A 16,020-nucleotide genomic window follows, 5' to 3' on the forward strand; every position below is an offset into this window, starting at 1 on the left:
ACTGTCTGTTCGATCCGGGGCTCGTTATGTTGCCCCCTGCTGCTCAACCCCTGGAATTACACTGATCCGAAAGTTTTCTTTTAACTTCATGGCTTTGAGTTCTGAGATGGGAAAAGAACCCGAATACACATCTGTGTAACATCTGGTGTGGATAACAATGTTTTATATGTTTTGTTGTTTAATCACTCTCTGTATTTTCCATAACTTCAGCTTTCAGCTGTAGATCTCAGTATAAACTTAAAGTTTAAAAAAAAGTTAAAGTAAAAAAAAGTTAAAAAAAACATATAAATAGGTCTTACGCCACATTTTGCAACTTTCACACAAAAAAATCAATGCATGAATCTACACATCTATCTCACTAACAATCAGTACAATAACCGCGAAAAAACCTGTAACCTTCAAAATAAACACAATTTTATATATATATCTGATCCTCTGTGTATATATATATATATATATATATATATATATATATATATATATATATATATATATATATATATATATATATATATATATAATATTTAATTCGCTCGAAAGTACGAAGAGATTGAAAGTTTTGTTTCACGTAAAAATACTACAATAAATTAAATAACACAATAAACATAAATAATAAAATAGACATTGCATTTTAATTAATTAAAACAGTCATTTGGGAAAAATTCATATTTTTGTTTATTAATACAATATTTAAATTAATACTTTTAAATGTTTAAAAAGAAAATATTCATTTCCGCGTTACGTACAAACATGCCTACGTAAAACAACGTCGTCACGTAATGAACGTGCTACCATGGAGACAGGAAACGCCATGTGCTGGCTTTTTTTTTGTTATTGATAAATAAAGTTAATTTATATTGTTGTTCGCAAACAAGAGCATTTGAAATTAATAACATTATATAAAAGTAAATTATTATTATTTTTTTTTTACACTTCCGCGTTCTGACACAGTACGTACAAACGTGCTACCATGGAAACAAAAAGACGCCATGAGCAGGTTTATTACCGGCGATGTGGCTGCTTGTGAGCAGAAGAGGATTCAGACTATGAGTGTAAAATTGTGTCCAGTATCGGTGCTGCGGATCTCCGCCATTCTGCAGGATTGTTCAGAACAACTCGCCGTGCTGGGGAACATCCTGTCCGGAACTTACACCGATACACACGCTACTGCTGTGAGAAATACACACACACACACACACACACACACACACACACACACACACACACACACACACACACACACACACACACACACACACACACACACACACACACACACACACACACACACACACACACACACACACACACGAATGATTTCATTCACTGACAATAAACCAGCTCGAGTCATGCGATAATCGTCTCTCTGCCTGTCTGTTATAATAAAAAAAAAAGGATAGTAATTGTATTTATTTTATTAATAATGATTTTATTATTATTATTATTATTATTATTATTATTATTATTATATATTATTTTTGTTTAATTTCGCACCAATAATGTTTTATATTTGTAAAAGTTGAAAACTAATATCTCGATATATTTATATCACACGATTAAATTCAATAATACTGGTTATATGAAAGTATTAAGAAATCAGAATCAGGTTGATTGGACGAGAATTAATTTGGTTCCAGCTGTTAGACTCAAAAGTACAGACATAAATAATTATATAAAATGATTATCTAATAAATAAAATTAATAAACTGATGCTAAATATTGGTAATATCTATACTGTTCATTGTTGAATTATTTTTTATTTATTTATTTAATCATTATTTCCAAGCGCTCCTGGGAACAAAAACAAAACAATGAAGGTCATAATTACTCGGACAACCTCGAGGATGAATTCTGCTGTGTTTATATGTCGAGAAGGTCTCAGTGGACATCAGCAGGGGGCAGCAGAGTGTCTCAGGGATTCGCTTGCAGGAGGCTCGAGGAGGCGTGTCTCATAGAGGGGGCGTGTCTCAGAGAGGGAGCGTGCACGAGGTAGTACAGGAGCTCCAAAGGACACAGAGGGAGATGAAGCAGAGTTCTCCCCAATTCATAATTAATATGCAAAACAACCGGTAAGGGGCGCCACACACACACACACACACACACACACACACACACACACACACACAGCGCAAACGTTTTGTGCGATTCCCACGCAGGAAGCTTGCGTCTCTGCTGATCGGTGACCTGCTGACGGAGCTGAAGGAAGAAGGAACCTTCAACACCCTGATCCACACTGTGGATGAAGAGAAGACGACCAAAGCTCAACTGCAGGAGATCTTAACCAGGTCTGTTCCCAGATTCTCCGTTACCCCAATAAAACACGATTCCGTCATATTTATCTCATCGCTGATCTTCCACAGTGATGAAGAGGATCATCTGAAGATCAAAACCCTGCAGAAGCAGCTACACGACCTCACAGAAGAAACAGCGGTCCAGATTCAGGTGAGCGGGTTTTTTTTAATACGCTGAAATTCGTCAATATGGAACTTCTTATTAAGTAAGGAGTCTCCAGTACCAGAGAAAACTATTTATTGGTATAAAAGGAATAAAACACGTCATTTTTAATTTACGTTCCAACTTCTAAAAACCTTGTTATTCGAATCGAGAACAAAAACGTGATGATGATGATGGTGTTGTAGGAGCGCGAGCAGATTGCGGCGCACCTGGAAGACCAGCTGCAGGAATGGAAGGTGACGAAAAGCCTGCAGGAGAAGTACATGATCAGCAGCACACAGCTGATGGTGCTTCAGGGACAGAAAATGAACAACCGCATCGAGAAGCAACTGGAGGCGGAGATAAAGGCGAGTGTGTGTGTGTGTGTGTGTGTGTGTGTGTTGTAATGTAATCCCTAAAAAAATAGTTCTCATGAATTAGTTTTTTTCCCACCAGATCCTCAAGCAGAAGCTGGAAGAGGAGGAAAAGGATCACGTCCAGCTGGAGACGTTTCTAAAAAAAAATCAAACAGTAAGTGCGCGAAGACGCCGCGTTCTGATTGGTCGAGAGGTTCATTAATTAATTCTGTCTGACTGCAGAGAGCCGTTTCTATGGCGACGGTTCTTATAGATGGAAAACTTTTATGGAGTCTCCGGTGCCAAAGCCGTAAGGTTTCACGTCAGAGGGGTTTGCGATCTTCTCTCTCAACAACGTTCAGAGCCGCTTTAAGACCCCTCGTCCACCGCGTAACCAGAAACGGATAAAAACTACGACGTCATTGTTTAAATAATGGAATCGCAGCGGTGTCAGAGGAATAAAACACAGATGTATGAATTTACTCCACGTCTGGGTGTTTACACTTTTTCACAACATCACTGCCGTAAACACGGCTCGAGTTTTCAGGGCCAGAAATTTGCTCGTCTTCTTAATTTAAAAGGCGAAAAACAATCAGAAGGAAAAGCAGAGTATTTTGAACAAATCCTTCATAAGATTAACAACCGGTTGTTACGGAAGAGTCTGTTTTTCCTCCACGTGCAGTCAGAAGTCGCATACCGCCGCTTTAAAGAGCAGAAAGACAGCAGATGATCTAATGGTAGGAGAATAGAAGGAACACGCTCAGGGTTCATGCTCTGCTTTCTTCTCCCCTACAGAGTCTTGAGGAAATGCTGGAGTACTGGATGGACTGCTACGATAAAGACACGGAGGACAAACAGCGAGAGCTGAACACTGTAAAGACCAACAAAAGCAACAACCTGGCACAGTTACAGGAGCTGGCGAAGAAGGTCAGCATGGGTTTTTTTTCCTCTTTTTAAAAACTTCCAGTTTCACACGTCGAGTTCTGAAGTTTCACCTTTTTTTTTTTTTCAGTACCGAGACAACGAGCAGGTGATCATCGACGACAGACTGGAGAAAGAGGAGCTGCAAAGACAACGGGAGCAGAAAGAGCTGGAGGAGAACACAGCTGTAAAGGTGACCTTAAGTCTGAAATAGTAAAAAAAAAAAAAAAATAATTATAATAATCCAAAAGTAATTTTTTTAAAAGAGAAATTATACAATATGCAGTTGTTAAAAAAAAAAAAATATATATATATATATTATATAAAAATAAAAGTATTAACCAAAAAATAATAAAATACAAGCTCTAGGGTACTGAAGGTCTTTAAATATAATAAAACTGTTCGATATAATAAAGCGACAATATAATTATAATTCAAATGTAAACAATAATAATATTCATTTATTCATTCATTTCCTCCCGCTTATCCGTAATTCGGGTCGCGGGGGCAGCAGTCTAAGCAGACCCCCGCCTTCGACTGCTGCCCAATCCTCACAGCACCGTCCTTTATGGTCCCTCCGGCAGGTGGTGAGCCCACGGGAAGGCGGCCCCACGTCACTCCGACGTCACGGACCTTGATATTTCCCTCGTAAGGGACCCCCGGAGCATAGAGGGTTAAGGGCCTTGTTTAAGGGCCCAAGAGTGGCAGCTTGGCGATACCGGGGCTTAACAACAACAATAATAATAATAATAATAATAATAATATCAATACTATTTTAGATGCAAGTATATAAATACACAAGTAAATAACTAAATAAAAGGTCTAATTTATCTGGTTCCATGTTAAATTTTTATTTATTAATTTGTGTATTTGATACATTTATCATCATTTTATTATTTATAAATTGAACAAAGACGCTTTAATGTTGTTTTTTTTTACATTAAATAATTGCCATCAGGCCTCAATTGTCTGCGGAAAGAATTAATGGAACTTCACAAGAGAATAATATAATTATATATATTTTTTAACATTAAAATTATTTGGAGAAATGACGAATGTTTAAACTCGTACTAAAATAATATATTAATATAATATAAAAATCCCTCACTACGTTCTTTTCGTTAAAGGTGCAGTATTTACATGTAGATGTTTTTCTGCAGCTCCAGGCGTGGTGGAGAGGAACCCTGGTCAGAAAGTGTCTCGGTCCATATGGAAAGCAGAAGAAACCCCAACAGAAGAAGGGCAAAAAAGGAAAGAAGAAGAAGAAGTGATGTGGAGGCAAATAAAACAGCACAAAAGGCAGAAAAGGGAACTTTATTAATTCATATTATAATAAATCCAAATGTTCAAAAAATACTTTTAACATTTTACTAAATTTTATTACAGTCGAAAACTTTTACGGGACGAAAAAGAAAAAAAAAAAAAAGAAAGAAAGAAAAGCACGCTGTCTGATTGAAGTATGTAGTGCATCATTGTGTGTGTGTGTGTGTGTGTGTGTGTGTGGTCAGTGGTGCATACTTGTAAACGTATGGAATGTATTAATTTACTGTACAGACACGCAGGTAAAAACCCTGCCCAAGGGTCCACATCATAATCAGCTGCTGGAAAAAAAAAAAAAAACCCTAGGTCCAAATAAAATATAAAAAAATAACAAATAAAAAAAATACAAAAACATCTATAATATTATATTCTATTTTTTACTTCCTTCTTTAAAACACCAGGGTCTAAAAAATTAAATATTTATTTATATTTTATATATATATATATATATATATATAAAATATAAATAAATATACCATTTTGTCTTTATGAAGAATTCTGGGTAGCTTTAGTGCACTGACTTAACCGCTACATTATTCACCTGGAACTGCGCCTCCCTCTGGTAATGAGCTGAATGTCTCGCCGTTCGTTTCCTGTTTCTGCGTTAAAGTTCTAATCAAAGCACCAGACGCCCCCGAAACCCAGCCAAGGGGCAGCAGTCAGAAATTTACACAAAAAAAGGGTGTGTGTATGTATGTATAAATATTTACTTACACACACACACACAGAAAGCCATTTCTGCAGGATAAAAAAAAAATATATATATATATACATTTTTGGGAACAGCAGTATGTCGAAATTCTGATTTATAATCCTTTTATTTAAATAACATTTTAATATTAATATTTTAGCTTGAATGTCTGCCCTAAAATTACAATTTGAAACAAAAAAATAAAAAATTCAAAATTTGTTGTGATTTACCATCAAAATTTATTCTAAATTCAAAATTCTTTTAATCTTAAATTTAAAATTCATAACCCAAAGTTTTATTTCTAAAACGTATTACTTTTAAGCGATAATTCGAAATGTTTTTTTTATTTTATTATTATTATTATTCTACCAAAATGCAAAATTTATGAATATTTTTTCTTTATTCTGACAAACGTTTAAACAAAAAAATGTAACCTCAATCTGGACAAATCGCAAAGTATCTTTCGTTTATTATCTTCTATTAATAATTCTGACGTATTTCAGATCTCATTACATCTAAAAACTGAATTCAAATTTTTTTTAATGTAAAATTACCACCTTTTTACCTCCTTTTGAATTTTTATTTTCCACGTCACTTCAGCACGTCGTCCTGCTAAACTCTGAGCCACGCAGATAAACATAGATTATGATGCTACAGAGAGATATATATATATAAAAATTAAAAAAATTAAAATTAAAAAAAGATTAGTAGCTTAATTTTGTCCCAGATTTTATGCTGATAGAATTTAATTAGTGAAAAGATCTAATTAAAATTGTATTAAAAAAATCTGAGGAAATTTTTTTGATTGGATTCAAAACGTGTTTTAAGTTAAATAATCTGACATAAATTACAATTTTGACCAAATAAGTAAAAAAGTTGAAATAACGCTTCAGTGTCGACATACTGCGGCAACAAAAACTTTTTTTTTCCTCCCACATGGTGAAATGTGCTTCCATAAAAAAATTAAATAAAAAAAAACCAAAACAAAAATAAAAACACAAGCGTACAGCTTTCGATTGTAGAATCACAGATACGCACAAGCAAGCCATGCAATAGTGACTACAGCCTTACTGCCTAACACCGTGTGTCTGTATTCAAGCCCCGCCCCCTTTAAACTCCTCCCCTTTCCCCTCATTATATGTAGTAACTCGTTCATGCATTGAAAGAAAATAAGAAAGTAACACTCGTGGCTCCGGGAATCGCACTTTCGCACAACAGTTCACATTTTAACACATTCACAACATATGGGAGGGAAAAATAATAATTTCTTATTTTGGAGGAAAAAAAAAAAAAAAAAAAAGAAGTCAGTTACAAAACCTTCCGAATAAATACAATGATGAAGAAATAAAAAAATACCGTAACACTATGGAAATTGTGTTTTTTTTCTCCCACAAATTGTGAATGATTGATTTAAAACTGATCTAGAAACAAAGCTGTAGGTTATAAAAAAGAAAATCTTTGATATATATATATATATATATATATATATATATATATATATATATATATATATATATATATATATATATAAAATTCTTTTTTCAAAATGTAGTCCCTTAAAAGTCACAAATAGTCTCTTGCTTTATTTTAATAAACTATTATATAATTATTGTATAAACTATAATATTAAATATTTAGATGTTTCAAAACAGCGGGTGTTCATAGTCTTTGGGGAAACAGCGTCACCCTGTGGCCACAAACGTACATTTCTGATAGATTTTTGTGCACGATTTTAGCTTCGCTTCAAGAGTGAGTTAGTGTGATTTACTCGAAACATCTCAGAGTCAGATGTGATGATTTAACAGTAATAATAATAATAATAATAATAATAATAATAATAATAATAATAATAGGTGCAAAACGATGTGATAAAGAAAAATCCACAAGAGAAGAAAAATCTCTGGAACGATGGAGTGAATGCTGGTGGTGTGAGTCAGAATGGGATGATCAGCATCTCCTGTGCTCTTTTCCACCCCGCAGTCACTTACCTCCTCCCTCCTTTCGTTCCTCGGTGCGAGAGGAACACGAGTGAGAAGATTGAGGGATGAGCGCATTCCGGTGTTCAGTCTCTCTTCTCTTTGTAGCCCGTAATAAAGAAGTGGAAATAAGAAATCCTGTAGTGTGGCCATGCCCATGCCCCGCCCACATCCCACCCACCAGTGGCAGGCAGTCCTACATAGAAGGGGCGGAGCAGCTGGTTGGTGATGTCACGTTTTTGGGCGGTGCCAGGTCGAGCAGGGCGCGTACCGTCATCGCAACCTGCTCCAGACCTTTCTCCTCCAGGATGTGAAGCGGGAGACAGAGCTGACTCTGAGAGGACAACATGAACATGAAGAGAGGAGGGGGGGGGGGGGGGAGAGAGAGAGAGAGAGAGAGAGAGAGAGACCAAACATACATAGAAAAAGATGACAACAGACGTAAAGAAAGATAGAAAAATAGAAGAATCAGAAAGAGAGAAACGAGGAAAAAGACAAGATAGAGAGAGGAGAAAAATTATAAGGATAGATAGATAGATAGATAGATAGATAGATAGATAGATAGATAGATAGATAGATAGATAGATAGATAGATAGATAGATAGATAGATAGATAGAAAAGGAAAAAAGATGATAGAGAGAGATAAAAAAAAGGGATTGATGGAGACAAATAAAAAGAGAAAGATAGAAATGATACGGTGGAGACCGATAAAAAGATGGAGAGCGAGAGAACAAGATGGGGAAGAAAAACAGAAAAAACAGAGAGAGAGAAATGGGGGGGGGGAAAGGGGAAGGAAAAACAAAAATACATGTAAAAAGATGACAGCACAGATAGAAAAAAAGAAAGAACGATTGAGGGACAGTAGATAGAGAAAAAGAGAAAAAAGACAAGATAGAGAGAGATGTAGACAAAGTGAAAGACAAATAGAAAGAAAGAAATGATACAATGGAGACAGAGACGTAAAGAGATTAGAGAGAGAGAGAGAGAGAGAGAGAGAGAGAGAGAGAGAGAGAGAGAAAGAGAGAGAGAGAGAGAGAGAAAGAGAGAGAGAGAGAGAGGGGGGAATAAAACGAAAAAGGGGCGTGTCAATGGATAATGATAAAAATGAAAAGTCACAAATAAAATAACAATGATAACAAAATTAAAATGTCAAACTTAAGAGTAGAATTGTATAAAATTAAGAATGGAGTGAGAGATGAACGAATAGGAGGAAAAAGAAAGCTGAGTAAAACCCTGGATGGAATAGACGAGAAGCGGATCAGGAATCGGAGAAGATGCAGATGTTCTGAAACGTGACTCAGCTGCATCAGTCGCTACTATTACTGACCTAAAAAGGTCAAAGGGGGCGTGGCCTCTCGGGGGTCAGTTAATATCAGAGACTACAAAACACCTTAAGCACGTGTCAATCATTCTGAACTTGATGGATGAGATGCGTAAAGGTTTTCGTTGGTTTGTATTTATACTGAATGAGTGTGTGATTATATATACACTATAGAGACACCTGATTGTGGACATTTGCTCTTATAATAAGCTCCACTCTTCTGAGATGATGTTCCACTAGATTTTTGTGGAGATGGTGGAGCTTCATTCAGCTACAAGTGCGTTAGTAAAGTCAGGTGCTGATGTAGGCGAGAAGGTGACGAGGCCTTGGGTTCAGTCAACGTTCCCAAAGATCTTAATAGAGCTGGTTTTGTACACAGGAGCATAGTCATGCTGGAACAGGCTTTGGGTTTAAGGAAGAATCACATGTTTGGAATGTCAGGTGTCCCAATACTTTTGCAAATATAGTGTCCTATTCATTACCTTCCTTACAAAGCCATGTTCTCAGCACACCTCTGTTTTTACAACAACAAAAAAGCTCTATTTGCTAGATCTGATACGACTTCACGTGCGTCACGTCTAATATTCTTACTGTCCCGATGTAACGATTTGCAGAATTATTCCATGAGGAGTTTAGAACTGCTGGATGGGGATTTGGAGCATCAAAAAGAACCAGAAACAGTGAAAGACAAGGATTCAATTTTATTGTAAAAGTTTTGAAGAAGCATGAACGTAAAGGAGTTCCAGAACTTTAGGCAACAGCGTATAAAACCACACACACACACACACACACACACACACACACACACACACACACACACACACACACACACACACACACACACACACACACACACACACACACACACACACACACACACACACACACACACACACACACACACACAAAGTTGTTTAAACCAGTGCTTCCTGAACATTATTTGGCTGAAGTCCTCTTTCAACAAGCTCAAGTACTGCACTCCAAATACTTCTTTATGTGAAAGACCATAGTTGCTTCGAATAGATGTAGATCATCATGGTGCTAACTGGCGGAGACCAGACTTCTATCTCTACATATTATCTGCAGTGGCTTCTAGTTTCTGCCTTTATAATCCATTTGGACCTGCCAGATCTTAAACCATCTCAACAAGCAGCAACTCCACTCCAAGGTTCAACAAATCCTCGATCTTTTACTCAAGAAAATAGAGACATGTAGAATGTCCGATAAACAAAGTGCTTCATTTGCAAGCTCCTGCTTGACTTCAACCCTGCGATCGTAAGGGAGGTGAACCTTGAGGAACTTGCCAATGTGAACTTATTGCCCTTAATAGGGCCACCATTGGGAAAGAGATCTTAGAGTTCCAAAAACAAATCCCTGGAATAAAGCCTAGAGGTCGAGTTTGTAGGACCTGATCACTTGGTCATTAACTGGTTGAGCATCTTGTTGGCTCACATCCTGCAAAATGAGGGGTAAGGCTAGATCTTCAGAGAGGCTCTGGTAACTATGCTTTTCTTGTTACCATGAAGCCACCGATTGGGCTCAACCATCCACAAGATTAAGATCTGGAGGTGGTCTTAAGTGAGTTTCTGGTGACTGGATCACTCATGCAGCCTTGGCAAGCGTAGCCCAAAATAGCGCCATGGAGCCATCAAGTCTGCTCGATCATCTCCAAGATTACAAATGGAGGGCAACTGTATCAATAAGTAAGAACCTGGTGACTAAGTCACTCTTGTAAACAAGTCAAAATCAACCTGAACTCAAAATGTAAAAGAGGTTCACCAATTCAAAAATCCATACTGATAGTTTTTCCGGGTTCCGGTCCACAGTCATTACGAGAGCGGCATCTAGAGGCGAATCACTAACACCATGTGCTGTTTTTACATGCGAGACTGTGCGCTGCACGGAGAGCTCTATATTTTTTACTTATATTTATTATTTACATTTACATGACTTTCTGATTATCCTGCAGATGCCGTCTATTTGAAGAAAAGAAAAAAAAAACACCGGTTATCGTACCCGAACATAAGGTTTCCGATCACCTCACATACAAAAACCCTGTCCTTTATTTTCTCAAAGCTATATTCTAGCTATCTTAATAACTTACAAAGTTCCAGATACCTTTTCTCAACAGCATTTCCTTTTTATCATCAAAACAAAAAGGCCTCGATTTCAGAATACATTATTGCAGATTAAAGACAATCATAACTGTATGCTCAGAAATGCACACCACCAAAAAAAAGCAGGCGATTAAAAAGCTCAGAAATAACAGCAGCGTTTCTCATGAAAGAGTTCAACAAGTCCACTCTTTGGAGAGAAAAATTGTAGAATGTTTGGATGCAAACAGGGGCACTTGTCGGCTTAATGAACTTATGGCTACTTCCAATGAGCAGTGAGAAGTTTTCCAGTGAGCCAGGCTTCGGGGAAATTCCTGATACAAATAATTTCCAAATGTCTGAGTCTACAATGTTCAACAAACAGTAAAAAAAAAAACAGCTCGACATGAGACTCAGACAAAAATCAGCCGTCTGTAATTAATTAAATGATCCAATAAGATGCGCTTTATGGCCCGACTGTGTGCTTTTTATAGTTAAACCTCGAAGGGACTGTGTAGGAAAAGATAACCGCGATTGTCTGGTTGATTAGTGCTGACGTTAAACGCAATCGTTCCGTTTTTCCCCCCCAGTGGATTAGACACACACTGTAAGTGTATGAGTGCTGATTAGAAACAGGGCACTAGGTGGCAGTACAGTGCACACAACAGAGACATGAAGGATAGGTAAAACAGGGCAAAGCCGGTCAGTTGGGATGGAGGTGATGGGCGCATAGGGGGCGCTAGTGAGAGCAAAGCTTCAATCAATCGGTATAAACACATTGCTTTGCCCTCCAACACCTCGGCAACCGAACACAAGCTTCCCTACAGCGGTGATATAAAACCACACAGGAGGGGCGGAGTTTAGGTAACCATACAGTGGGTGGGGTTATGGAAATAGGGGTGGGAATGCGGTAGAATTACGGAAATGTCCGAGAGGTGGGGTTTTTGGAAACAACGGGGTGGAATTACAAAAATGAGAAGTAATAAAGCATTAAAAATGTAAAATTAGAGATGGAAAGAGGTGAAAAAGACAAGACCAGTTTAGGAGATAAAAGAAGGGAAGAGAAAGAGAGTTAATAATTTTAGCTTCATTAGCAGCAGGGCATTAAAGTGTGTAAACTATTTATTAGAAGAGCTTTTTAAAAAGAAAAAAAAAGCAAGATTGGAAATTACTAACATAAATAAATAAATAAATTAATTTATTAAGTAAAAAATTCATTAATTCCATTAAGAGCTAAACCCGTGACCTTAAGCATAAACAAACTAATGGCCTTTAGCATTAAATAAATGAATAAATGAACTAATAAAGGGTTTAACCTGCTCAAGCATGCTAGCTTGATTCTTTTTTAAAGCTCACCTGAGGGACGCCGATTTTACGGCACGCCTCCAGGAAGTTCTCTACGTTCCGTCGACATTTGGCCATGGTCAGTTTGGGCTGAAAGGGAATAAAATGTTGCTGTGAAACATCCACACACATGGTGGAGAAAAAAATTAATTCCTACGTATACAGTGTTACTGACCACCGCAGGCGAGGGCACGTGGATGCTGGGTACTGAACGAGGTCGCACGTGATTGGCCAGATGGCACAGCACCACCCCATCCGTCAGCGCCACCCCCAGGTCGCTAGGCAAAGAAACTTTCAGCCGAGACTCGATGTTCTGCGATCAGGAGAAACGGAAGCAAAAAATGCATTATTTTATCACGATGGAATGATTTTTACATGGCGTAAGAAATCTTGGTCCTAGGGATTCATTAATTCGGTAATGATCTTCACGGTTGCCGTGGAAACCCAGCCTAGGTCGCTAAGCAACACTAATGCTAGAGCATAGCTAAATGTTTGTTTTACAGTGGGTACGGAAAGTATTCAGACCCCCTTAAATTTTTCACTCTTGTTATATTGCAGCCATTTGCTAAAATCATTTAAGTTCATTCTTCTTCCTCATGAATGTACACACAGCTCCCCGTATTGACAGAAAAACCCAGAATTGTTGACATTGTTGCAGATTTATTAAAAAAGAAAAACTGAAATATCACATGGTCCTAAGTATTCAGACCCTTTGCTGTGACACTCATATATTTAACTCAGGTGCTCTCCATTTCTTGTGATCATCCTTGAGATGGTTCTACACCCTTCATTTGAGTCCGGCTGTGTTTGATTATACTGATTGGACTTGATTAGGAAAGCCACACATCTGTCTATATAAGACCTTCCAGATCACAATGCATGTCAGAGCAAATGAGAATCATGAGGTCAAAGGAACTGCCTGAAGAGCTCAGAGACAGAATTGTGGCAAGGCACAGATCTGGCCACGGTTACAAAAAGACTTTTGCTGCACTTAAGGTTCCTAAGAGCACAGTGGCCTCCATAATCCTCAAATGGAAGACGTTTGGGACGACCAGAACCCTTCCTAGAGCTGGCCGTCCGGCCAAACTGAGCTATCGGGGGAGAAGAGCCTTGGTGAGAGAGGTAAAGAAGAACCCAAAGATCACTGTGGCTGAGCTCCAGAGATGCAGTCAGGAGATGGGAGAAAGTTGTAGAAAGTCAACCATCACTGCAGCCCTACACCAGTCGGGGCTTTATGGCAGAGTGGCCCGACGGAAGCCTCTCCTCAGTGCAGGACACATGAAAGCCTGCATGGAGTTTGCTAAAAAACACCTGAAGGACTCCAAGATAGTGAGAAATAAGATTCTCTGGTCTGATGAATAGAACTTTTTGGCCTTAATTCTAAGCGGTATGTGTGGAGAAAACCAGGCACTGCTCATCACCTGTCCAATACAGTCCCAACAGTGAAGCATGGTGGTGGCAGCATCATGCTGTGGGGGTGTTTTTCAGCTGCAGGGACAGGACGACTGGTTGCAATCGAGGGAAAGATGAATGCGGCCAAGTACAGGGATATCCTGGACAAAAACCTTCTCCAGAGTGCTCTGGACCTCAGACTGGGCCAAAGGTTTACCTTCCAACAAGACAATGACCCTAAGCACACAGCTAAAATAACGAAGGAGTGGCTTCACAACAACTCCGTGACTGTTCTTGAATGGCCCAGCCAGAGCCCTGACTTAAACCCAATTGAGCATCTCTGGAGAGACCTAAAAATGGCTGTCCGCCAACGTTTACCGTCCAACCTGACAGAACTGGAGAGGATCTGCAAGGAGGAATGACAGAGGATCCCCAAATCCAGGTGTGAAAGACTTGTTGCATCTTTCCCAAAAAGACTCCTGGCTGTATTAGATCAAAAGGGGGCTTCTACTAAATACTGAGCAAAGGGTCTGAATACTTAGGACCATGTGATATTTCAGTTTTTCTTTTTTAATAAATCTGCAACAATGTCAACAATTCTGTGTTTTTCTGTCAGTATGGGGAGCTGTGTGTACATTCATGAGGAAGAAGAATGAACCTAAATGATTTTAGCAAATGGCTGCAATATAACAGAGTGAAACATTTAAGGGGGTCTGAATACTTTCCATACCCACTGTATATATACACCAAAAAAAAAAAGGGGGAAGAAATGTAGTCTAATTTAAGGTTAAGTATGCAAGTGTTTCAGTGATGATGCTAGCTAGCTAGATCAGTTTGTTGGAAAGTCTAGACACGAATAAATATGAATAATTTTAATATCTGTAGCACAGCGTAGTCTGCATTGTATTGCAGTAGTAATATTTTGGCTGAAAAACTGCCATAACAAAACCACTGCCCCTCCTCACCCCCCCACTGGCATGCGAGGGGAAGTGACTTCATGAGGAAGTGCTGCTGTTTATGAACAACACAACAGGTCCAGTAAACGACTGGGAAGAAAGCACAGATTATAATGATAATACTTTGTGTGTGTGTGTGTGTGTGTGTGTGTGTGTATGGGATGATGAAGGGTTGTGTATTGGTTGTATTGTTGAACACTGAGAAGATGATGGAGAACCTTTCTGAGCTGTTCCACCAGTTGAGCTTCTTCTCCCGTGAGCCCTGGAGCTGGTGATGGTGTAGGAGTCGTGTCATTTGGCTCCGCCTTCTCACCTCTCGAGTCTTACACACACACACACACAAAATAAATAAATAAGGCTGGTTATTAAAATAAAATTTAAAAAATCTTGTAAATGGGGAAAAAAAAGTAAAATAATTTATCAGATAAACAGCTTTCAAAATTCTTACTCAATTATTTAAATAATAATAAATAGGAATTTATTGAAGTAGTTTAAATTTTTTTTTTACCCCCTAAAGGTGTCATTTATGTTCTGCATTTACTTATTTAAAAAACTTTTTTAATTTTTGCATTTAAAAAAATTATTAACTGATTTATTCTTCTGTCTTTTAAAAAAAAAAAAAGTATGCTTTTTATTCATTATGCATTTTTTTTAAGTATAATATATAATAAATAACAATTCATTTGTTTATAAAAGTTATACAAGTTGTTTAAATGTATTTATTTCCTATTCCTTTTTTTACTGAGAACAATTTATTTAAATTTGACATGTTTGGGGGATTTTTTTTTTTTTTAGCTAAATTGTGGTTGAAGTCTTTATTTTATTTTATTGACTTTAACCGGTTATAATTTTGATGTGTGTTATTGTACCTCGTTTCTTCTCCTCCCTCTGGCTCAGGCGGTACAGGAAGCTCTCGGGTCGGGAGGCGGATCCTCGGGAGGGGGGCGGGGCAGCGTGGCCGGGGTAAGAGGGGGACTGGAGGACTGTGCGAGATACAGAGTGAGCAGTGAGAGGGAGGATAAATAAACAGGGAAAAGTAATAATCAAACTATAAATAAACAAATAAATAAAAAGTAATGCCTTACGAGTGGAGGACAGCGAGGCTCGGTCCTCCCCCTGCTGTGAACGTTTAAGGAATAGAGAACAAGTGAATATTTCACAGGAAAAATGTTAATCATGTTCCATAGACTTTTAATTTCATTTAATTTTACACAAA

The 16,020-nt window shown here is 37.9% G+C and overlaps 2 protein-coding genes across 5 annotated transcripts in view; one reads left to right on the top strand and one right to left on the bottom strand.

Moving 5' to 3' along the window:
• On the top strand, positions 1-7,062 carry drc9 (dynein regulatory complex subunit 9). The gene is made up of 9 exons (XM_083551615.1): positions 1-145; positions 952-1,172; positions 1,876-2,069; positions 2,157-2,285; positions 2,361-2,442; positions 2,640-2,831; positions 3,585-3,716; positions 3,802-3,903; positions 4,871-7,062. Exons 2-9 carry the CDS (start codon positions 990-992, stop codon positions 4,979-4,981), a joined length of 1,125 nt encoding a protein of 374 aa, XP_083407741.1. The 5' UTR covers positions 1-145; positions 952-989; the 3' UTR covers positions 4,982-7,062.
• lrch3 (leucine-rich repeats and calponin homology (CH) domain containing 3) overlaps positions 7,006-16,020 on the bottom strand; it is a 23,648-nt gene continuing 14,633 nt past the window's right edge. For 2 of the 4 annotated variants that reach the window (XM_083552966.1, XM_083552965.1), the window contains exons 15-20: positions 15,890-15,923; positions 15,674-15,787; positions 15,023-15,126; positions 12,632-12,769; positions 12,469-12,546; positions 7,006-8,031 (exon numbers count right to left, since the gene is read on the bottom strand). In XM_083552966.1, the coding sequence (XP_083409092.1) occupies positions 7,894-8,031; positions 12,469-12,546; positions 12,632-12,769; positions 15,023-15,126; positions 15,674-15,787; positions 15,890-15,923 (606 nt within the window). In that variant the 3' untranslated portion in view covers positions 7,006-7,893. Of the gene's footprint in view, positions 8,032-11,061; positions 11,934-12,468; positions 12,547-12,631; positions 12,770-15,022; positions 15,127-15,673; positions 15,788-15,889; positions 15,924-16,020 lie in introns of those variants that run through there. The other 2 variants (XM_083552964.1, XM_083552963.1) reach the window with 1 other exon arrangement.

The sequence above is a fragment of the Silurus aristotelis genome, assembly GCF_946808225.1.
Source record: "Silurus aristotelis genome assembly, chromosome: 10".
Classification (NCBI taxonomy): domain Eukaryota; kingdom Metazoa; phylum Chordata; class Actinopteri; order Siluriformes; family Siluridae; genus Silurus; species Silurus aristotelis.